The sequence below is a fragment of the Anser brachyrhynchus genome (genome assembly GCF_964034855.1).
Source record: "Anser brachyrhynchus genome assembly, chromosome: 10".
Classification (NCBI taxonomy): Eukaryota; Metazoa; Chordata; class Aves; order Anseriformes; family Anatidae; genus Anser; species Anser brachyrhynchus.
In genome coordinates, this window is record NC_137705.1 from 9,431,003 (window position 1) to 9,455,018 (window position 24,016).

The 24,016-nt window shown below is 41.9% G+C and overlaps 3 protein-coding genes across 12 annotated transcripts in view; all 3 read right to left on the reverse strand.

Moving 5' to 3' along the window:
- PXK (PX domain containing serine/threonine kinase like) overlaps nucleotides 1-2,227 on the reverse strand; it is a 37,582-nt gene extending 35,355 nt beyond the window's left edge. For all 9 annotated transcript variants that reach the window (XM_080606784.1, XM_080606781.1, XM_080606787.1 and 6 more), the window contains exon 1: nucleotides 189-2,227. In XM_080606784.1, the coding sequence (XP_080462910.1) occupies nucleotides 189-290 (102 nt within the window). In that variant the 5' untranslated portion in view covers nucleotides 291-2,227. The remainder of the gene's footprint in view (nucleotides 1-188) is intronic.
- Nucleotides 2,228-2,383: 156 nt separating this feature from the next.
- On the reverse strand, nucleotides 2,384-5,167 carry LOC308200678 (ribonuclease P protein subunit p14-like). 2 transcript variants are annotated; one of them, XM_080606806.1, is made up of 5 exons: nucleotides 5,010-5,167; nucleotides 4,835-4,919; nucleotides 4,290-4,366; nucleotides 3,619-3,697; nucleotides 2,384-3,018 (listed from the first exon to the last, which is right to left on the reverse strand). In XM_080606806.1, exons 1-5 carry the CDS (start codon nucleotides 5,093-5,095, stop codon nucleotides 2,962-2,964), a joined length of 384 nt encoding a protein of 127 aa, XP_080462932.1. In that variant the 5' UTR covers nucleotides 5,096-5,167; the 3' UTR covers nucleotides 2,384-2,961. The 2 variants fall into 2 exon arrangements, with proteins under 2 accessions (XP_080462932.1, XP_080462931.1); XM_080606805.1 differs by lacking the exons at nucleotides 4,290-4,366; nucleotides 4,835-4,919; nucleotides 5,010-5,167.
- Nucleotides 5,168-6,890: 1,723 nt separating this feature from the next.
- PRKAR2A (protein kinase cAMP-dependent type II regulatory subunit alpha) overlaps nucleotides 6,891-24,016 on the reverse strand; it is a 56,824-nt gene continuing 39,698 nt past the window's right edge. Inside the window, exons 5-11 of the mRNA XM_080606795.1 lie at nucleotides 20,970-21,076; nucleotides 19,726-19,879; nucleotides 16,489-16,590; nucleotides 14,634-14,708; nucleotides 12,324-12,389; nucleotides 11,503-11,641; nucleotides 6,891-10,921 (exon numbers count right to left, since the gene is read on the reverse strand). Of these exons, the coding sequence (XP_080462921.1) occupies nucleotides 10,788-10,921; nucleotides 11,503-11,641; nucleotides 12,324-12,389; nucleotides 14,634-14,708; nucleotides 16,489-16,590; nucleotides 19,726-19,879; nucleotides 20,970-21,076 (777 nt within the window). The 3' untranslated portion in view covers nucleotides 6,891-10,787. The remainder of the gene's footprint in view (nucleotides 10,922-11,502; nucleotides 11,642-12,323; nucleotides 12,390-14,633; nucleotides 14,709-16,488; nucleotides 16,591-19,725; nucleotides 19,880-20,969; nucleotides 21,077-24,016) is intronic.

Below are 24,016 nucleotides of genomic sequence, written 5' to 3' on the forward strand. Positions count from 1 at the left end.
CGGAGGCTCCTCGGGCGGTCCCCGACCCCGCCGGGCCTGCTGCCGGGGAGCCGCCCGGCCCGGCCCCGCTCCCCCCCAGCTCCCTCTCGGCGCCCACCCCCGGTTACCCCGGCGCCTCTCGGGGTCCCCCCCCGGCGCCCCGGCTCCCTCCCGCCGCCCCCGCGGCCCTGCCCGCCGCCGCCGCTCACCGTGTGGGAGTGCAGGCTCTGGCTCGCCTCGATCTGCGCTGTCAGCGGCACCGTGTCGTCCAGCAGCACCTTGCCGGCCGGAGGCTTCTCCATGAAAGCCATGCCGCGGAGGGCAGCGGGGACCCGGCGCCGCCGCCGCCGCCGCCGCCGCCGCCAACCTGCTTCCCCTCCCGGCCAGCTCCCGGCGCTGTCAACACGGCAGCTCCGCGCCGCCCCGCCGGGCCTTAGCGCCGCCGCCCGCCCGCCCTGTGGCCGCCCGGCCGCCAGGGGGAGCCGCGAGCTCTGTCCGAGGCACGCAGCGGCGGCATGGCGCTCCTCCTCCGGCCGGGGCCGAGGGGCCGGCGGGCAGGCTCCCGCTGAGGTAACCTCCTGCTCCCGCTCCGCCGGCCGTCGCGGGCGGGCCGGGCTCGGCGCTTCGTCGAGCCGCGGCACGGCCCGCGCTCGGCTCGGCTACCACAGGCCGGCAGGAGGTGTTCCCCCAGGCGCTGCTGGGGCTCGCGGCTCCCTACCTTTTTCCTCGCCTTAGGCAAACTATCATGAGAAAATTGGGTAGGATTCGGTATCGTCTGCACGGTTTAGTGATTTTTAGTTAAGAGTATTTGCAAAATGTGAATGGAAGGCGGCAAAAGTGAATTCCACAGCCTAACTTTCCTTGTAGCAACATCCCAAATGTATTTCAATAGCATGTAGCAATCCCACTTGGAAACCTACTGCCCACATACCCTTTTGACTTTTTACACTGCATACAGAAATTAACCTCACTTCAAATGTTGTAAGTATATAAGACTACAGAGCTACAGTCTGTCACACACTTAGAACAGTTGGCACAAACAGCCTTGATCTCCCCTCTGCCGCTCCACGCTGACAGGAAAATGGCTGTGCGTTGTGATTAAGCAGTTAAATCTCAGCTTAGAACAGCAAGCTTGTTTGACTCTTCCCAAACTTCTCCTGCAGTTACCCTGGAGGTCAGATACAAATTTAATTATTGCCTCAACCTCCCGCCTACTGTCTCACCCTCAGATTTGATTCATTCTGGTAATAGGCATTAATGTAACTTCACAACTAGAGAAGCAGATGAACAAAAACGAGTGAGAAGTATATGCCTGATTCGAAACAGTGCTTTGAATAGCAAAAATATGTTATCAGGCAGTGACCTAAGGCAGAAAAAAAGAAGCAGGAAATGAATCAACTCACAGACAAAAGATAAGGAAAGCTCTCAGTACTGGTTCCTTGTTATGAACAGGCCAAGCCCTGTGCTTTGAAAACAGCAGGCACATTTTAGTCAGCCTAAATGTTACAACCATTGTCACTTGCAGCTGCCCCTCCCTGTGATCCTGGCTCCTTTAACACCTGAGGTATGTTGTTGCATTAGGGTTGTATTTGACATCACACCTAGACAATATAGCTGTTTTACCAGTAGCCTTCATCACACTGTTTGAGGACAAACTTTCTTTTCATAGCAAACAACTTTTGAGATTATTTGTATCAATGCAGAATGCACTTCTGCTGCAGAGAAAAGGAGGGGGTAACATGCAGCCAGAAAATGAGCCACCAACTGAAAAAAGCCTGTACGTTTACTACTGATGGTCCTCATCATTCCTCATAAAGTATTTCAAGTGCTGCATCTTCAAGCTTTGTCAGAAAGACTGTGTTGTTTCTATCAAGGCTGGCTACTACTAATCGGCTGAGCTAAAGGCTTTATTAGCTAACACATCGCAAAAGAGCACTGCAGCGTCAGCTAGAGGTTCAATACGGATTACATGAAGCAATCTTGCAGTACATGTGTATCAGTACCTTCACCTGTCTGTTTTGCTTGTTAAAAGCACAGAACTGTCCCTTTTCACCTGTGTTTGTTACCATATAACTATTTTGTGAAACAGTTGTAACGTGTTTTAACTGGGCTACTATGAAGTGCAGCCTTGATGAAAGGAACAGCCTCAATATAAGCTCCTACCCCTCTAGACTTTCCACTGTAGCACAGCTTGTCTGGAAGTGCCACATCTGTAAGGCGTTAAGTGTCTAGTTCCATTGGTTTCAGTGTGATGGTACACAGAAAAATTAAAAGCTGTAAGTCTCTTAATGCAGTTACCATCAGGATTGAGTTTGTGTATAGTCTTTGGAAGATCGTGAAGGTTTTCTGTTGCAAATGTACTGGATTAAGAGATGCCATGTAAACAGACAGTCAAAACCAAACATGTATTTTTGCCTTTACTGTGAAGTAGCGTAAGATCAACAGCTCTAACTTTCTGACACCATGACTTTCACCATCCCTTCCATAACAGTCTTTCCACTTCCTTTGACTTTACAGGATACTGAGATGTGTGCAACAGAGGTCTTCAGTCGTTTAACTTCCGCTGCAGCTATGACTTCTTCTCCAATATACAAAGGAGCTGGAAATCGAATCTCCTGAGAAAGAAATACACAACCTTGACCAGGCATTTTAGTACCCAAAACTGCAGAAATAAGTCCATTGATCAAAACTCCATGTACAATAGTTCTCCCAAACCTAGATTTCCTTGCAAAATCTTCATCTAAATGCAAAGGGTTTGTGTCACCTGTTAAATCAGAAAAAGTAACAACATCGTTCTGTGTAAAAGCTTTAGTAAGTTCAGCTTTGTCTCCAACTTTTATACGTAAACTCTGAAGTAAGGAACATCCAGGCAGAGAGCTTGTAACTGTCAGCTTTGTCAAGGCTCTTTGTCGGAAATCCCCTCTAGAAATTCCACACCTGCAGAGCAGCAGCATCTTCTTACAATCCAACCAACAACTGCATTCAGTCCAAGACTAGTTCTCTACTGTTCCCAGATAACGCAAGAAGAAATGGAGATGTCTAGTTTGGGGGGGAAAAAAAAACGCATTAAAAAAAATCAAATGCACTCAAAGTTGAAAATACTGAACATTTCCCTTTTAAATAAAATATTTTAAAGTTAGAGCTATGGCTGAACAGAATTTTGGTTAGTCATGGCTTCAGAGACAAAGAATTCTTGGAACTTGTTTTATTAAGCAGCATCCTCAGAAAAAAAAAAGCTCTGAAGGTGCACATTCATGCATGCATTTTTAAATGAAGTGAGCCAACATTAACTATTATAAAGGGTAGAAATAGGGTAAGGAAGTAAAGGATTGGACCAAGGTGTAGGCAAAGAATAAAATTTTCCACAAATTATTGTTTCGCAGATATATTAATATCAATGTTTCTCATTGGAATGAAACCATGAAGTGATGAGACAGCTGCTACTGTCAGATTTTACAAAATTCAGTGTAAGAAAACAATTGCTTAAACACAGGCCTATACACCTGCACTGAAAAGCATTTCACTCCCAAACCAAGGTTTTCTTGCAAGTAGGCCACCTGTCTATTAAGACGCCACATGCTCACCTAGCCAGGCGATCACACAGCAAGAACTGACATTTGGGGAAGCCATCCGACCTACCTGCAGCACTCGAAAGGCACACCTTCTGTTCTGGTAGAAGCCCAGCAACGTTAGAGCACTCCACAGCTTGACAAAGCCACTAAGTGAAAAAAATACAAAAGATTTATTAATAAAATTTGTTTTTCTGTTTTCCTGCAGCATTAACATCTTAAAGAAAAGTATGTTACGTAAAGAGTAATGAAACCTTAACAGAGTTTAACAGCAGGTAATTCCATCAACGAGTGCTAGTAGTAACACTATGCCATAAAGGGTTATTGTAATGACTGCAACACAGCAGATGCTTAATGTTACCTTGTCAAACCCACTTTACTGGCCCTGTTCATAAGTTCTTTCTGGGCCTTTAAACTCCTTCTTCCCCTAAATCACCCACAGCTGTCTTCATTTAAATCTGGCAACCATTCACATCTTTACGACAGAAAGATAGCTAACGCCACTTATTTCAGCAGTGCTTAGGTTCCTACCAGACCATTCTGTTTTAAAGCAGGAATAATATGCGGATGCATCTGGGTTTAAAGTCTTAGTGAATTTTAACTTATTTTCTGCATGCTCCATGCAGGTAGCTGCAAGTTAGCCTTAACTCTTCAGAGACCACTCTTAGACTGAGAGTTCTGCTTTTTTAGTGAAAAATACTTTCATGGCTGTATCTAAAGTGCACACATACCACACCTTACCTGCTAACAACTCTTAATATTGCAGAGAGAGTTTTCTCCTCATATGTTAAGACATCAACAGGCAAAGCTGCTCCAACCTACGTAAAAAGAAGTTTTTAAGTAAGTGCCATCCCATGCTTTTCCTGGGGTTTATAACCAAGAGATTTCACTGTCAGCACGTGCCTTTGGGAAAGTTATGCTCAAATCCCACACGAATTTCAGCTACACCGCCCCTCGTTTCCTGCAGCACCGCTCTGACAGAAGGCAGCTGGGTTCCACAACACAGCTGCAGGCCCCAGACACGGCCTGCCTTGTTTGAAGCCACCCAGCAATCAGAAAAAGAGGGGGGGGATAGTACTCAGGGCTCCCCCACCCACGCTGTTCCCTTCCCCTACTCCCCCTCACGAAGCACCCCAGGACAACACCCTCCCCGTGCCGACTTCCAGAGCCGGGCGGGCCGGAGCCGCAGGACGACAGAGGCACAACCCCAGGCGCACTGCGGAGCAAGGAAAGGTCCTTCCCCCAGCACCAGCCACCCCGTCCCGTCCCGTCCCGTCCCGTCGCACCTCTCCGTGCAGCTCCCTCAGCGCCGCCACCACCAGCTGCTTCAGCTGCGCGGCGCTGGGCCGGGCCCCGCCGTCGGGCAGCTCCCTGCGGGGAAGCAGAGCAGAGGGCCGGTTAGAGGGGAGAGAAGGGGGACGGGAAGGGAAGGGTCGGGACGGCGGGGAAGGGGCCACGCACAGGCGGACGCGCAGGTAGTGGTGCCCGGCCGCGTTCCTCAGCACCCGCCGCTCGAAGGCGGCCGGCGGCGGCTCCGCTCTCGCCATCCGCCCCGTGATGGCGGCGCCCGCCCGCCCTACGGCGGCCCCGCGGAGTCAAGGCCGTCGCCATGGCGACGAGGCGGGCCGAGCGCCGCCCGCGGGCGTCGCCTCAGGGCGAGGAAGGCAACGAGTAGCCGTAGAATCATCGTTTCGAAGTGTTTTATAAGCTTTATCTGATTCAACCGTCCCCCTGCCACCGATGTCACCCACTAAACCATGGCCTGAGGAGTCCTCGGGGCCGAAACGAGTCTCCCCGGAGCTGGGGGAACGGGCGGTGGTAAAACACCTCAGACCCGCATAAATGCTTGCGGTCGATCTGAAAGACTGTGTGAGAATCGGCAGAAAGGGTGGAAGTTTCTTTACTCTGCAAAAAAAAAGAAAAAAAATGCCCAAGGCGAAATAACATCCTGAGCCTAAGAACTTAATGGATTTTTTCCTTCTTTTAAAAAACATTCATCCAAGAATGAATGCTCACCTAGCAGGGTAACACTGCAGTAACCTACACTTAAGATAGGGCCCGACACACAAGAAAATTATTTGTCATGAAGCTAACCAGTCTGTGTAAAGGCACTTCAGGTTTCAAGATGTTTTCTCTGTTCAGCCTCAGGATTTTCTCTGTCCCCCAGCAGCTTGGCCCCCTCCGGCCCAGGCACTTCGTGAGCCTTGGGGCTGACCCTAGCACCCTGATGGCCTTCCTGGGTGTCAGGCTGTAAGGGGCAGGCCTTGCCATCTTCCTGCTGCTGATGGGGAACAAACCTGGAGACAGCACGTTTAGGTCAGCTACAGCCTTTGGTGATCTGAAGGAGGTATTCACAAGAAAACGGCGACACATTTCACAATAGGCTGTCAAGCAGCCTATTCTGTCTTCCAGATAGATCTTTTGAATGCTTATTCAAGATCTTCCCTGCTATAGCCTATAACCTGTAATAACAGGCCGGTCCTAGTCAATATGGGATCATTCCTCCTCAATAAAATCTTCTGTGGAACTGAAGATTCCCAGCACTCTTTCCCTCAGTCCTCCTTTCCTGAGGAAAAAATCCCAGTTCTTCTTGTCCTTCTGTAAAACGTGACATTTTCTAGATCTTTGTTCATCGTGCTGTTGCCTTCTAGCCCCTTCACACGTCAACATCTTCCTTTAGGGCCCAAAGCTGAAGTTCTGTATTGCAGCAGAGGCTTTCTCATGATGAGCACCACAATCCACCTGGACTACACTCCCAGACTCATTTAAAAACTGTACAAGAAATACCAAATGCTTAGAAATGAACCTTAAGCAAAAGCAAATGTTGAATGTTGGAATAGATAATTTCACACGTACCAAAGTTGTTTTGTTGTTGTTGTTTTTTGTTTGTTTTTCAAATTATTAGTTTGGTTAAAAAAACAGCTTGCCACATAAAATTCAGTAGCTGTAAGTGTAGGACAGCAAGAGATCTCTAGTGTTCCTCCTAGGAACAGAGAACCAGTTAGCACAGTGCTCAAATAATATTTCTACAATAATGTGGCAAACATGTCAGAGCAGCCAGTTTTATTTGGAGCAATAATCTCTATAAATTTTGTATTATTTTTTAAGATATTAGTAAAATTTTGTCATCAAAGGGCAAAAAGTGGTGGTCAGATAATGAACAAATCTGTTTTGGTTATTGCAATAGTGTGAGTGCTGTTCTCCATCAGGTTCTGATAACACAAGCACCAGAAACTCAGGCGCTCCAGGAAAATCTAGTTAGCTGCTGTAAAGCCTGCTCCTGATGTAAGCGCTGCGGGGGGTTGTGTCAGCTGCAGTAAACAATAAAGAGCACACACAGGATTGTACCAGGAAGGCTGGACACAACATGTCAGTTTTTTATTAACCAAAAGTGAAGCTGAACCCGAGTGGTTTAACTTGTTAAAACCATATGCTTATACGTCAGATTTTTTTTTTTTCATGTTAACACTGTACTGCAAGAACCAAACTTTGCAGCTATTCATCCTTTGAGAATCAAATAGTAAGTGTAAAATGAATTAAAATAAGGGTCCCTCAATGAATCGATTAAAAATATTTAACTCAAAAGAACAGACCAATTTTAAGAACTGTCTTATGAAATTCTCCCACGTGAAAGACTTTTAAAGCACTTGGAGCCTTGAGGTAGCAACTTTATGCAGAATTTAATTCCCCTTCTGCCCCACAGAGCAGAGGAAAATTAGTAATGCATTATTAGCTCCAGCCAGCTAAGCGGAGTTGAGTGTTCTCCCATGAGGTTAGTGACTTTCTTCTTCCACCTTGAAATAGCAGTGTAGTGCTGCAGACAATCAGGAGAAAATCCACAAGGAAGGCCTCTTGAAATAAAATATATGGTTAGAAAGAAGTGAAAATAATCAGCAATAACTGTAACAACAAAAATTATCTGGAGTGAAAAAAAAACAGTGTTTGTATTTTGGCAAGACTAGTTTACAAATACAAGTCATGAACAAGCGTCCATTTTCAGCCAACAGAAAAGAAAGAATGGAAGTGACATTCAAAGGGTTGTTTTTTTTTCCCTCTGTGCAAAATTGCACAGTTTTGTTTTCTTGTCTAAAAGAGAGCATTTTGCCCCCCCCCCTTTTTTTTTTTACATTGTGAAACCTGTGCTGTGACATTAAGTAGAAATACCATATGCCAGGATATTTGACCACTGAAAGCTCCTCTCACTGACTTCACAACAATCACAAGCAGGAAATCAGAAATGAGACCTTTTCCTCCAAGTCTCAAAGACACTATCCTCTTTACCCACTTTGCTGCTGAGTTCTTTTATTAAAAACTAGATCTTTCTCCACTGTCAGAGAATCCACAGAAGATTTACTGAACACTGAGCAGTAACAACAAAAAACCTGTGCTCATTCTCCCCAGCATTTGTGAGAACAGTCATAGAGAAAAGGAATAAGCTTAGACAATAATGCAGGTAGAACTTTACTACCAGACACCTCACATCACTCCTTGGTCTTGGTATCACCCCTCGCACGTTTTCTGACTTTGCTCATTGCTGGTGCTGTTTGGCTATCCAGATACCTGGCTATGTTGAGCATCTTGCTAGAAGCTTCTGTCAGTACCTTCATGTTCCAAATTTGTCCAGAACATGTTGGTTAAACCAGACCAAACTAGTCACACACATTGCAAACTAGAACAGTTTACATGGACCAGCCTTCTTACAGGCTCATTCTCCTTCAGCTGAAGGTCAGGTTGCCTCTCTACACCACCAAATGATGTCACAGATCCTGGATGCAGGATGGCATTGCCCAGTATGCCTTTGCTTCAAGGAATCTAGAGAAAGATAAAACTTCAAAAGTTTGCTCAAATCCTCCCTTCCAGGCAGAATTACCTTACAAATCTAACATTGGTCTTGCTTGGGTGTTGGTTTTTTTTTGGTTAAACTTCAAAACAATTGCCAATGTTTGCATGTGCTGCGGTATCCAGTCCTGTCCTGCAGAGAACCAAAGTGGAATCCATCTGTACGGCAGCCCAACCTGCCAGGCTCCTCCAGACAAAGGAGAGGATATTCTGCTTGGGAGCAACAAAGACCAGCTGATGATTATTCACAGCAAGTTTCTCTTTATACTGGTTTGCAGACCAGTTTATGTCTGGGTTGCAAGACAGTCACAAGCTGGATTTAGAGAGACTTCTGTCTTAGAGCCCAAACTATCTTAAACTTTAAAATATCAGTGTAAGGGCCCGATGAGTGTGGTTTTTTCTTTTTTTTTTTTTCTCTTTTTTTTCTTGTCTTAAAAAAAATAAAAATCTGTAATTAAAAGAATGATATTGTCTTTGGTGTAAAACCTCAGAAGCACAAAAGAAGTACCTGCTGCTTCTTTGGCTGTAATTTATAACAAAAAAAAAAAAAAAAAAAGAAATCCAGCCCAGGAAAGCAAGGGCAATTCACTGTTCTAAAATACATGCAGTTAGAACAGCCACTACACATTACAACCAGAACTTTAATATGGAAACACCTTGTTCAGTGGTGCCCATTACAAATCATTTGCATCATATAAAAATATGATTCCAATTACAGTTACTGGACAATAACCAAACTTATCAAGTTTCCATCTTACTCATATTGCAGGAACTGGGACGTCCTCATCAATTTAGGGAAAAATATTTATCACCCAGAAATCAACTTGCAGCTAAGTATCTTGTGCCTTAGAGAAATGTCCACTGTCATAACTAGAAACAGGAATTCAACATTAGCATCCTTCTACTCTCACTCAGATGGCCAAGAATAAAAAGAGAAGGTCCCGTTACATTAGCATCCACAATTAAAATACCATCATCCCCATAAAAACACCACCAAGGTTTTCGTGAGCTGCAGAAGAATGCAAATTCAAAGGGTCACTAGATTTATTACCTACGAATTCAATGATTTAGTATACATATCCCATTTCACACCATAAAAATGTTCTTCTTACGGTCTGATTCTTATTTAGATAGTACTTTGATAAAATCTCAGCTGTATACCAATTAAGTTCATTAAAGCTGTAGAAATAGAATCTACCTAGAAAATGCTGCAAATTTAACAGGTATTTTAGATAACTATCATTAGCTTAGCTATCACTTAACCCAAAAGATCCCTCAAGTACACCAACTGCCTAGTTAGCAAAGACATTTGCTTTGCAAAGTCCAATGTTACTAACTTTTCAAAAGTTTTTAAAATCAACATGGCATTTGGAAGCCAAGTGGACTCCAAGTGTCCAATAAAATTAGAATACTGTGATTTTTTTGGGGGGGGGGGAGGAGCTCCTATAAATAAGTAGAGAAGTAGCTTTCCTTTAAATTACATAACATTCACCTCCTTATAAAGTTTTAAAACTGACCCAGACAACAGCACCCTGGCAAATCTAGCAGTATAAAGGATCTCCGTAAGCAGAAGGTGGCCATCTATTGTGATCTCACCACAATAAAATCCACCTGATGTCAGAAACAAGGAGCAAATTTGGGGAGATGACAACTATGACACCTTCCAGCCATTTGATCTGAACTCACTGCACACTTTTTGGGAAGCGTGGAGCAAAACAATTTTCTTTGCTGCTCAGAATACACTTCAAATTTAGTAATGCTTCACTTTCTGCATTTTGTTGCTAAGCAGACTCTCACCCGTGTCCCCAGCTCAGTTTACTTGGTTTAAAGAGCTATAGTACCTGCATCTTTCAGCAGGTAGAAGAAAACTTCAGTGCCACCTTATTAACCAGCTGCACGGATGTTTTAACTTCAAACCCAGATGCTACAATTAAAAACAAATTTGACATTGTGTAAGGAAAACAATACAAGAAGATAATAAGCCTATACAAGGCTTGTATTCCACAGGTTGCCTCTGCAGAATAGGCAACCTCCCACCACAAAATCTGATCTGAAAATTTATCCCAACGGGAACACCAGGAGGAAGGAGGCTTCTGTATCTTGTACACTTTGGATTTCGTATCAGGCACTTGAACTGTTGAACAGATGCCATTCTGAACCAAGTAAGTGAACTCGGGGTTAGAATCATCTTTAATCTAGGTCTAATAATGAAGTATCAGCAGCAAAGTGGAGGCAGGGAGCGAGCAATCCATCTGTGCTGAGACTTGCTTATGGTTTTTAAAATGCCCAAGAAGACAGCAGCAGTAACTGTTCCGTAGTGTCCATTTTCCTTGTGAGTTGTGTTGCTGATAGGAGGCTTTTCTGTGTCTTGAACTAAGAAGGCATTGAGGTACCCTGTGCCTAATTCCCTGGATCCAACAGGTCCATGCTAGAGCCAAACATTGCCACCAGCTGCTCCTCATAATGCGTTATATTCCTCTTCATAATATTCATGCAGGGTCCAAGCAACCTCTCAAACGCTTGCACATCCATGACTGCAAAGAACAGAAGTGAAAAGAAGATTGTTTATCAAAAAGGACACCACATGCCAATCTACTTTTTGATCTCAGAACACAGACATTCGGTCTGATCCATTTGGTTCTGAGGCTCCAACAGAAGCCACACAAACAAATCCTATCTCTGATTTCTCTCTGTCCTGTTGCTTGGAGAAACAAGATTAATGAAATACACACCTGACCTATACACACTGTGTAGGCGTTGACAGATCACCTGGAAGCCGTGACACACAATCTCTATATAAGAAGCTGGTGCTGAAATCTGGAGTCCTGGTGCAAGTTCTCCCTTTCAAAGGGCACAGACCATACAAGCAGGGAAAACAGAGCCTGCTGGGCAGTTATCCCCACCCACCTGAAACTAAAGGTCTGAGCAGGAGACAATGGCGCTTCTCAAACCTCATCATGGAAATCCACTCCAGGCCAATGCTCTTAGCTTCTAGCATCTGACCACAAGGTACCAAAAGGCTGGCCAGGTTTCAAATAACTGCTCTGTCAGAGGTAGTCCACAAAACAAGCGAAGACCAGAAGAGAGTAACTAGAAACATAGAACATCTGCTTACCTAAACATTTGACCTCCCCAACAGCATAGGCAGAGGCTGCCCTGGGTTTGTTGGTAACAAGTGCAAGCTCTCCAAAATACTGTCCTCTGCGACACCGAGCAATCTCCACTTCTTGGTTAGCTTCCTTACTCGTCATAGTCTGTAAAACAGTGCATTTTAATTATTCACATGCAGTTCTGTCTTTGTACAAGGCTCAAGTCAATCCCAGATATCCTGGGGATGTGCAACCACTCATTGGTTTAGAGCTTTTAAACTAGCAGTTCCCAAATCGTTCCCTGTATTGGTAGAATATCCTGACAGCATGTTCAATTACAAGTTTGATAAGAAAAGTGTATGCTGGCCCACGGGTTTTGAGGTTGGCAGATACTCACAGCTTTGGGACCTGCTATTACAGTCGCCTAACACAGGTACAAAGTTTTCTCATGCATGAGACTTTGCTCCCTAAGGACTGCTCCAGGCTGTAGAGAGATTCGTTCAAATGCCAACGGCTATTATGTCACTGGAGATAAAATGCCCCAGCTTTGTTAGCTGCAGTTTGCTATAATCCTACAAGTTTCATTTCCACACTTAAGGCCAACGAGAGTGCATCAGGTCAGTTTGCAGAGGAGCAGATACAAGCAAAAGACCTTCCAACTTTAGCAAACTGAATTCTGGCCACTTCAGAACAGATACAGGGATTTACAACCTACATCACATAAGTGACAAGGATAAATATCATTAAAAAAATCAATCTTAAAATAAGCTAGGTTTTTGCACACTGCTCGCGTTAATTGATCAAATCAGGGATTAATCTAAAGCTTGATCACCCAATTTGAACTTACCTTGCTTTTAATCATGATTTTTACTTCACCAGATTCTACAATGTAAAAGGAATCTGCTTTATCACCCTGTGAAGAAAAGGTAAAACATTTTTTTTTGTTTACTGTAAAAGTATATATATATATATATATATGAATGGTATTAAAGCATTCATTCTGAACTAGGCTTTGTGCAGAGATCTGCTGGAATTGAGTGACACTGAAATTCTTAAAGCATTAAAAGACAACTGGTTATGCAAATATATCAGAGGAACCCACAGGGGAAGAAACTGTTAGTACACATCCTTCAGTGACAGGGGAGGTAGAAAGGAAAGAAGCAAAGGGGATTGACAATACAGAGCAAAATCACTTAAGTGAACACAAATCTTCCGATACTCATGAAAGCAACCAGAAGATAGTGAAACTAACTTGAGCCTAGAATTTTCAGAAGCAAGTTTTAATAAAACATCAAGTCAGTGACCACATTTCTAGATGTCAGTAGGAAGAAAGATCCATTAAACTAAGTATGAATGAGTTCAACCAATCCTAGCTAAAACAGTGGGATCAGCAGAATCCAGAATAGCTACACTTGAGGAAGATTAACATAGAAAGGAAGAGGACCACATCCACAATGCAAGCCATCTACATGAGGAATGATGCAACAGCCATAGAAAGGTAGTGAGTAAGGAATGAAGCACTTAATGGCATCATGCCATTACATGAAAATAAGTCACACCAGGAAAGTGGGAGAACCTCCAAATTGGTAGCCATTTTATATCAAATTCTACAAAGATATGCTAAGGTGTTGCTGAATAACTGAGCATTAAGTAAAAATTTTTGTTTTAGTCAAACTCAGCTGTTTCTATGAAAAAGTCCTATGACTACTACCTAGACTTCAGTAAGGCCTCTGACACTGTCTCCAAAAAGATCCTCATAGAGAAGCTATTGAAATGTGTGCTGGATGAGAGAAAAGGGGTTCATGGTATTGATGCAACTGCTGTAACGGAAGAGCTAGCAGTCTTTTCCAAGCATAACATTTCATCATCTTTTCACTATCGCCCCAAACAATCCAGACTATTAATCCTACTTGTATTTTTTTTTTTTTTACAGGTGATTCCATCCTTGTCCTTAATTCACTTATTACAGAGATTAAAACCAACTGCGCAACTGGAGGCTGATTTATAAGCTTTGATTTTTCTGAGAGTCCAGTTTTCTCAGATTCTTAAGCAACAAGATTTTCAGCTTACAAAACTGAGCGTCTTTTTGGAGAGAAGTAATTTGGCAGTATTTGGTTATCAGCAAAATAAGGTTTCCTACATTCAGTGTTATCTGACATTCAAGGTAATTAAGATCAACTATTCAAGATATTATCAAGGAGTCACACTCCATTTATAAAACAAGACAACTTGTGATCAAAAGCCTACTATTTCTGGTAGGCCAAGGACTTTCTTGCATTAACTCCTATTTGAACTAGAGTACTTTCATAAAATAAGTAAATATACAAAGCAACTTCCAGTGAAACTTGATGCAGAATTCTGGTGTTTCATCAGTAAAAATATCCCAAAAAGTTATTTCTGTCACAGCCAACAAAAACATAGCTTCAGCTTGAATTTGTCCAGCTTTATGTTCCACCAATCTGGCCTTGATCTATTACAGCAGACAAAACATATCAATAACCAGAGACTGTCAGTTGAAGTCAGACTACAACACTGAAATACTCTTTTTAAGAGCATGAGGAAAAGAGTGGTTTAAGTAACTCATAGTTTCTTAGACAGTATAGTTAACTCAGTTGAGTCCAACTAGTAAAATACTCCCAGTGAGTTCATTTAGTTTTATTCAAATCACGCTCCTGTTGAATTTTTTGATTGTGCTGCTTAGTCAGACCTAGAAATCAGAGATGCTTTTACTATGTGATTGCGACTCCTTGTTTAATCTGGTCACAGATGCCTATAAAAGGTACAGCTGGGAATGGAAAATAGCTTTCATGGAAAACTGCATAGACGGACTTACTTTCAGCTTAAGGCACATTCTTCTTGAACCCTTTCAAAGACCAATTATGAAAAACAAGTGGACACAAGCAGAAAAAACAGAAGCTAAAGTAATAGAAAAAATACGTAGCAAAAGACTCAGTGGTACTTCCCCAAATATTCAAAAGCTGGTTAAACAAACTGGATGTTAAAGTTTAAGGCAAGATCTGGTGTGGCCCACTGGAAGTTTGAAGAAAAAATAAGTGATGCCAAGTTGATTCAATTAACATGATTCTATAAGTAAGTTCCACATAGGAAAAGAAGAAGAGATGAGAGAATGATAAATGGGAATTTAGACTCCAAGTACCTGAGCAATGATACGTTCCCCATCTTGATACACTTTCTCTCCTATAACATCCACAATTTTCATTCGCTCTGATGCCTAGAATGAAGAGGAAAGTTAAGCACAATTATCTGTCTGCTACAGTACATCTCTAGTAAACTTTGTAACTCAGAATTGAAGATGCATTCACTAGACACACACACACACAATCTGGGTACTGAAAAATGCAGCCCTAACAATGACTTTGTTAAACTGCCCAACAGTTTTCAAGACTACCATAATCAATAGGCAAATAAATTTTTCTAGTGTCCCATCCGTGTGCTTTTCTTACCCCCTAAATTTAAAATAACAGATTTGGCTGTTTTAGAACAGCAACAACAAAAATACGTCCTGTGAGATTCAGATGAAATTTGACAAAAGCACTTAGAAAAAGTCACAAATTTCCTAAGAACAAACTTCAGTGAGAATACCAGCAGCACAAATTCAAAATATTTTAATCACCATACACTTGAATAATCTTTTTTTTTTTTTTTCCCAGTCCCAAAACTCACTCCTAGATTAGTGAGAGGAAGAGGTGATCTGAAGAAGATACTGGGTCTAAACTGTAAGCAGGCATTGCAACAGGATGCCCAGCAGCAAGGTCAGGAGGTACTAATCTGACATGCAGTGAAACATGCCTAAGCCCTCACAAACAGGAAGGGAGAAAGGACAGTTAAATTTATCTCCAGTGTTTCCTGCTTCTCATCCAGCATACCACAAAACAATGTTATTTGTTCAGATCAGTGTAAAAATGTATTCAGAAAGGAAGAAAATCTTAAACAGTTAAAAATGAATACCTCAACAGATGATTCAGTTTTAATCCATTCATTTCACAAATGCACTTCAATCTAACCCGTGTTTGAGAAACTGTTAATTCTGATCCACGCATGATTCAACTGCAGTGTGTCATGCAAAAAGCCATGCAGTGCTAATGAGTTATTTTTCTATATCCTTAAATATTTATGAGTCATTTTGCTCAAAAGTCACATTGATTGAACTAGTTTAAGCCAGCCATCGAAGGAGAAGATGTTATGCAATTCAACCCTTCCACAGCTATCAGCATATGTCCAAACTAATATATAGTAGAGGTTGCTTTTCACACCTATGATACTTGATCACTTTGTAATTTTCTCTTAAGAGGATTAAAAGATGTTCTGAAATACAAAATATCAATGCTAACAAAGAAATCTAAGTTGTGATACAAGGCAAAGGCAGAAACATACCAACGTTCAAAGCAGTTTGGTATGGCTACAAAACCCTTCTGAAAACACAGTCTGAACACAGCTTAGAAGTGACTACACATTCCTAAAATCATGTACCACACACGTCAACGTAACACGTGTCAGCTCTGCCTGGTCATTTTGTTCCCAGGCAGCAGTGCTTTCTTTAGCCTGTTCTTAGTTTAACTACTGAATATGGGTTAAGGTTTAAGGCAAGATCTGGTGTGGCCCACAGCTATGAAATTAAAACCATTCGCAGTCAACGAAGGCCAAATTTTTCAGTGATTGTACCATTACTTCAGTATCACACCCTCAAACAGAACCAAAGTCACAAGTCCCAGTGTTCACTTTCATACATGTTCTCCGTTTTATATTTTGTTTTTAAATGTTTATACAGACTAGGATAAAAAATGTCTACTGTGAACAAAGGATATGAAAAAAATGTTGTACAACATTTTGTACATGTTGTTCAACAACGTAAATTCACTTGTACGGCAAATGGGACACTGAAGCAGCTCTTAAAAATCTGTAAGCAAAACTGACAGATTTCTGATATAGCAGAAACACTGACTGCAGTGATAATGCTAGTGCAAGAATCTGATATTTCCGAGAGTCTTTACCTCCAAGGATTTAAGAAGGGGCACAGATTCAATAAATAACTCATATGTCTTCCTCTTCTTTGCATTGTTTTTCAATATAATTCTTTTGAATGTCACTCGATCCTGCAAGAAACAGCACAAATTATTCCTCTCACCTAAAATGCTTATTGATTAAAGAACTAACAAACATTAACTAAGCAGTGTAAGAAACACTGGATATGAGAGTCAGGCTATTAAATTGGCACCATATCCTTTGCAATGGTGATCCTAACAGCTCTTGTGGGAGTATTTACTGTAACAACAAACTGAAAGACAGGGAGCTCTACGACAAACCTGGTCCTTCTCAGGTAAGCACTTAAGAATTCCCCTTTTAGTCTATCTTGTACTTTTTTTCAGAGTTGAGTTTGTTTTCTTTTTTGGTCGATTTTTATTATATCTTTCATGCTTCCACATAGAATAAAGAAATTATTCTCTTCTTGCTGAAGCCATTGGAAATTGGAATTTGCAACACTTATTTGGTAAAGCAACTACAGGATTAAGTCTGAACTGGATTCTTCTGTCCTCAGTTCAGATTTAGATCAGCACAAAGAGTATCAAACAGCAACAGACTTGATTTCCTCCTCCACCTTTAAGGATCCAAGAGGCAGCTTTTTGCAGGGACTGGCTCCTTCTGAACTTCTATCTGTCCACATGCACCACAAGCACCTTCTTGATGTAAAAATTCTTTGGTTTGCTTTTGAAGCCTAAATACTGGCAAGATTTCCAGCCTGCTGCTCCACCACCTGCCCTGCTGACTTTTTTTTCAGGCAGCAGTTAGTGCTGTACCAGCTCCATGGCCAGTGGGCGGCAGTACGTGCCTGAGCGAAGGCAAGCTCGCCCAGCTCACTACATCTGTCTCAGTACCTGCAGTGGCAGACATGTTTGCGAGTTTATTGTCAGAGATTTTACTGAAATGCTTTTTCTTTGCACGCAGAAAAGGCTGGGCTGAACTACTGGAGAACACTGCTGAGAAGGGGCAAAAGAGAGTTGCAAATACACAGCACACCCAGGCTAAGGGGAAAGGCACTTGCCCCCCAGTATTTTTGTTAGAGTTTGCAGAACAGTGATGCTAACAGCCTATAAATGATGTGAGCCTAAATGGGAAAATCAAAAATAAAGTCAGAAGAAAGGAGCAGAAATTCGGTCAGGAAAAAGGTCCCCCCAAATATATATATATTTTAAATATACCACGTAATTAGCAGCAACATCCAAAGTCCCTGAGAGACATTCCTCTGCATCTTCATTTTCTAAAAACATCAACTGATACTTCAGAAGAGATTTTGAGGTGAAGTGGTGTTTCCAGGTAAGAGAACAGTTTTATGGGCTGCAGGCTACATATACTTTGAGAGGAAACAATGACTGATGCTGGTAGCACTAGTGGAATATGTAAATTGAAGGAGGTGACAGATGAACAGAATAGTGTCACTGTTATCCAAAGGACAAGAGATGACAAAGCCTGAGGGATTAGTGGTTGGTTGGTTGGTTGGTTGGTTGGTTTTTTGTCTGTTTTTTTTTTTTTGGGGGGGGGGGGGGTGGGGTGTTCTTTTGTTTTAAAGAAATTCTTCAGTGGTAGAAGTCTCTTCATATGTACACCTTTAGAGAAGCAGAGAGGTGCAGAAATTGTCAGGGGAATTGCAAAAACATAAATTCAGAATTCATTTGTTTCAGAGTATCAATGAGGTAGGAGAAGCAGCAGTATTTGGACAAAAAGACAGAGCAGTGATGGAAGCATGCACAGTTGTGAGGCTTTCCCCAGACACATTCAATAGCAAACAGTGAGGACATTTCTCTGCTCCACAGAAAACCCCTATTTCATTACTGCTTCGTGTTTGAGCCTTCTGTTAGCCTAAGCCTGCAATGCAGCAGGAGTAACCCGCACCTCCTAAATGGCAGACAATCTATAAGCTTTAGCAATTACTTTTGCAGACTAATAAAGATATGTTTAAATTACATCAGGCACAAAATAATACAATAAAACATGCCAATAACAGAATAACAGGAATAAATAACCAAAGGTTTGGACTGGAAAATGGAACCTTAGTTAATAAAATATCCACAGGACAGACATCTAGCAAAAGGTCTCCCTTCAACTACATCTTGCTAATTAAGTGAATGTAATCACAGAACGAAAACAAAATTAACCTGATTTGTGCAGCTCTTTTCAAAGGCAAACTGGAACAAAGAATCATCTTCTCAGTTTCTTCCTTTTATGAATGGGCTGTGTACGTAGCTATTTTGTTCAAGAAATTAGATACTGACATTACTCCCTGGCTGATTTACCAAAATCTTTTCTTTCAGCTCAGAAAGAAAAGGAAAATCAGTTCTCTCAGCAAGTGCAGAGATTGCATAAGCATGCCGTGTGTAGCAGCTTATCAGTCGTATAATCAAGGTCACAACACATGGTGAACCCCCAGCGATTGTTGCTGCGGAGCACAGTGCACACTGAAAGCATACAACACTTTTGGCTTCAAAGGCTTCTCTGATGGCACAATTTACTTATTATGTGAGCCCTTACCGACGAGTAAGAGAGCACTGTGAAAATAACCCTATCCAAATAGTGTAGAGAAAAGAACTAAAATAGGAAACTAATGTCTACAGCTTCACATTAAACACTGATGGGCTAGAGACATAGCAACATTACCATTTAGCTTGGTATCTCAAAAGGTCGCATTGACCCGAGAACCTCTTCCAGGGTAACACAAAGGGACCAGAAACATCATGACAGTTTATTCTGAGGGAAAACAAAGCTTTGGGCAGTTTTCCTACTCTTCAAATTACTGACATGCTCAAGAAGATATTCAACACTGTCCATATCCCTTAAAGGGGACAAAATGGCATAAAGGTGAGTTGAAAATAAAGAATGTTATTTAGATACTGTTTTTTCCCTCTGCAAAATATGTGCATTAATGTCTCCACTGTTCTCTGCAGGATGAAGGGACGTTTGTTTGCTTTTTCCCTGACAAGAGCTCTGATAACAACAAATGCAAAATGATAAAAAGGACAGATAAAACTAGCAACACAGTTTTTACAGATGAGTTGTTCTAGAAGGGTGGCCAAAACCATTTGCACAATGGATCTTTTATGCAACAAGGTGAGATAACAAATCATGATAAAATAGCTATTAGCACAAGGAATCATACTGAGAAAAGCACCTGCTGCTAGATATGGTGAGTTAGTATTTCAAACAGTACGCATATGAGAGCGACTTCCTTTCCTTACCAGTCCCCAAAGGGCTCCTTCTGTCGTGGCAACAATGGTGGCAGCTCTAGGAGTGTTGTACAGCAACGCCAGTTCCCCAAAACTGCCGTGATTATCATAGCGGCCCACACAGCGTGCCTGGTTGTCTTTTGCTACAACAATATCATACAATCCCCTGGAAAACAATGGAATAGATGCTTTTCATTAGACAACATCACAGTACAGACATCAAAAACATTTTTTTGCTGTTATACAAATAGTCCTCTTATTGCTAGGTGCGATGGAACATGCTTTATTGAGTTTTCCAATTGCCTGACACTAAACTGCTTCTAGCTACAGTATTTCCACAATATCTTTCCATTAATAAAGCATTTTAGTCTCGGTAGACCTGGCCAGAACCTAATTGCTTTCCTCTGCATAGTATTTTGACAACGCTGTTTTAAGTGATCCAGCCAGGGGAAAGAAAGGTAGTTGGATGGGTGCGGATGCTCTTTAACTCCATCTGTCTTCTCACAGCATGTGTATTACCCAGTGAGGCCCCTTTGGGGTGTCTCGAATCCATCTATAACCTTTATTTGGCTATTTTTTCAACAATATCTCTGAAGATTGGTGCTTCTGATGCCTCTCAGAGACGGAAGACGTCTTTTTGATTTAAAGAGCCATCTGTGAGCACTTTGAGTGAAACGAAACAACTTCTTCCCATCCCTCAGCCTGAAAGTCACTTACTAGTGCCATTTGTTTCCAAATAACTATAGCCATGTAACCTTCAGCCTAGCATTCAGATGTCTGTGGCCCAAGGACTATATGGGTGAGGTGTCACTGGGTGACCTTGGCTCAGCCTTACAGAGAGAACTTGCTGAGCTGTGAGACAGTCTGTGAGCTAAAGCTCTGCAAGATAAGAAGAATAAAGACACAGACCAAAGTGTCATTGTTGAGATGGTAATCATACATAGCTCAAGGACTCAAAAGAAAAATGCTCACATGAAAAAATATATAATCCCTAAGGAAAAAAAAGCAGAAAAGGGCAACTCAGTAAGATGGTGGACGCACCACGAGGATGTCCACCTCTGTCACGTTTGATTGCCCTTGGCAAATGATCCAAAAGTCAATGGGAACCTAAAGGGGAACATGGAAAGACAAAGGGAAGAGGCAACAATTGCAAAAAGTATGTTTCCTTTGGAAACCATCTTGGAGTAGGTATTCCCTGCCATTTCTAAGAAGCTGAAAAGAAACATGCTTCACTTTTCAAAGGCACAGCTGCTTACCACTCAATGACATAGAAGTTGTCTCCATCGTCCCCTTGATCAATCACGTGTTCCTGAGGTTTCACCTTCCTCTCAAACATGGCATCAAGGACCTGAGACAGCTGCTCCTATAAAACAAACAAGAGAGGGGAAAAAAGAAAAACACACTCAGAAAATACAACTTTGCATTATTTGCTGGACAAAGGCAAATTCATTTGACCTGATCTGGATAATGAACTGCAACATGCATTGCATTATTTTTGCTTGTATGCAAATACAAGTAATTTTGATATTGAATTTTGCTTTTAACTATAAAGTACCTCACTGTTTCCAGCCTATTAATATAAGTTCAGTAATGCAGACAAACAGATGCTTCCCTTACAGCAGAGCTATTATCTCAAATTTATGTTCAAATTGCTTTGGCACTGAAATGGTATGCATCAGTTAAGCACATATGTATAAGCAAGCTTTCACTTGGTATAATCTGACACATCTCCACTGCAATGGATACATACTGATTTATATCAGCAGTACACATATTTCATTATATTTATGTCTAAAAACCACACCATGATTTATTAATATCATATTTGCGCTGTTACCAGCCAAGAGCCCCAACCATGACAAGGGCTGTACTCAACAAGCCTCTGGACAAAGTTATTTCCCCAGATACTCTGTGTCTTAGAGAACCTGCAACTTCTGCACCAGATGAGATCAGGCAGCCACCGATGGGGAGCACATACAGAAAATGGGATAAGCTTTGGCAGCACAGCAGACGCAAATGGGGTTTCTCTGATGAGCCATGACTAAACTTTCTTTTGTACACAGCGCAGCCAAGGAAGTTGTAAAAGTCAAAGCCCACACACAGACAGCACAACCATGCATGATACTGCTATTAACGCTCTTGCAAATACAGGTCATCCAAAGATTTTCAAAACTATCTATTCTGGTAAGAGAAGCCACTCATATAAAGGCCTCACCCATTTTCTACAGGGAGAGGTCAAACCACCCAGCCAGGGAAAATAAATGCTATCTCCTCCCCCTTAAACACTACACTCATCCTACACCATTTTCACTTAACGACTAAAATGTTGAATTGAGATGTACAAGTTATTAAAATAAATGCCTAACACTTGCCGTATGTTAGAAGCTCAACGTATTTGACAACATTACTTGTTACGTTATTTTTCATTACAGCATTCCCCGTTGTAAGGGCTAGGAAATTAAGACACAGAAGATAGGCAATTTGCTAAAGCCCCCTGGAAGACGGTGCGATCCCACAGCAGTATTCCCACTGCAGACACGTGCTGATTTATTCAACGCCTACACGGCACATTGGTTGCAGAGCTGGGATTAGGAGCCATCTCACCTTACAGCCAGACATGAGATAAAACTCTCTAACACTAGAAACTCAGACCAACATCCCTTTCTTCTCCAGCTCCCTTCCCACGGTCCTTTCCATGCTGGCACAGACTAGCAAGGACTTTTTAATTACATGCCATAAAAGCTTTTAAACTACATTCCCAATCACATAGCAAATTATTAATCTATCTTTTAGATAAATCTAAACAATCTTTCACCTAACACTGTAATAAATAATCTTCTCATTTTCACAGAGCTAGTTCAGACATTACTGCCATGGCACCAGGATCCAAGCACCCTGCCATTTCCCACATATGAAACACTACAGTTCACAGAAAGTATATGCATTCCTCCTCCATTTCCTGTTTCACAGGAGCTCCAGAATAAAACCCCGGGTTAAAAAAAAAAAAAGTCTTTCTTTAATTTTCACATTTCTGTCATCATCATTTATAATGATCTTGCAAGGTATCTCAGATGTTCAGCCCTAGACTTGGCTCTAGATGGCTCTGCTAAAAGGTTGTTTGGCTCTAGACTGTTCACTGACAGAATCTCTGGTGCTAGACTTGGCTCTGGACCGTTTGGCTCTTGGCATTTTGGCTCTGCATTGTTTGACTCCAGAGCATTTGGAACTAGACTTTGGGGCTCTAGACCACTCAGCTCCAGACAAGTCAGTGCTAGGCTTGGCTCTAGGTGGCTTTGGCTCTACACTGGCTCTATACTGAAAATATTGCCTCTCATTTCACTCCAACTTTATTCTCTTGTCCTTAAAAACTCTCTTGATGCTTAAACTAAATTAAGAACCATTGCCTGAATGCGTTCAACCACTTATTTCACAGCATGCATTTAAGTAACAGTTGTCAGAAAACAAGCAATATAAATCTTAAAAAGCTTTTTAAAAATACTGTAACTCAGCAGTGTTTTATTTGGAGGACAAACAGGCAGACTTATTTGTACGTAAATGAAACACTGAGCTCTTTTGTTAATAAAAGGACAAGGTCTAGGAGATGCCTGAACTGTAAGACCCTCATTTCAAATAGGGGTACTGAGGATGCCTGAAGGCCTTGCTGCTAAGGATAAGAGGCTTTGCTCTCACCCAGTACGAAATTCAGTCATAACTAAAATTCTACAACCTCCTTTCTAAGATACTGGGGAGCATACACATGATATTACATTCACGGCTTTAAACAGCAGAAAGATTACCTACTCCCCCTGCACTTTAGATTGAAGCATAAATCATGTGTATCATTGGGCATGCTCAAAACTTCAGGGTTAAACTCTCTGATAATCTGGATTGATTTCAGTCCAAAGTTCTGTGTGAACCTTGCTAGAAGTGATCCACTGGACATCGGCTCCTTTGTATTTGATACCAAGTATGACATCAACTAATCATACAAGGTAAGACATTTAAAAGGGCAGTTGAGTCACTGGACCTAAATTCAGCACAGTTCACCCACATGCAACCAGTGGAAAAGGAATGAATTTGGCCAGGACATTCGAGTCACACAAACACTTTTACTCCTTGAAGGGTCTTACAGCTTGTTTTTAAAACAAAACAAAACGCAACAACACTGTTTTACATGACACTGTTTGGAAGCTACGGAGCAAAGAACAGATTTTGAGCCTCACTTTGGAAGTATTCCTCACAATTATTGAAGGATATTATACACTGAGCAAAAGCAGCGGCCATGCATTTCATGCATTTCAGT

Excerpts from the sequence above, each read along its gene's own strand:
- LOC308200678 (XM_080606805.1), bottom strand. The coding sequence starts at position 2,933 with ATGCTGCTGCTCTGCAGGTGTGGAATTTCTAGAGGGGATTTCCGACAA.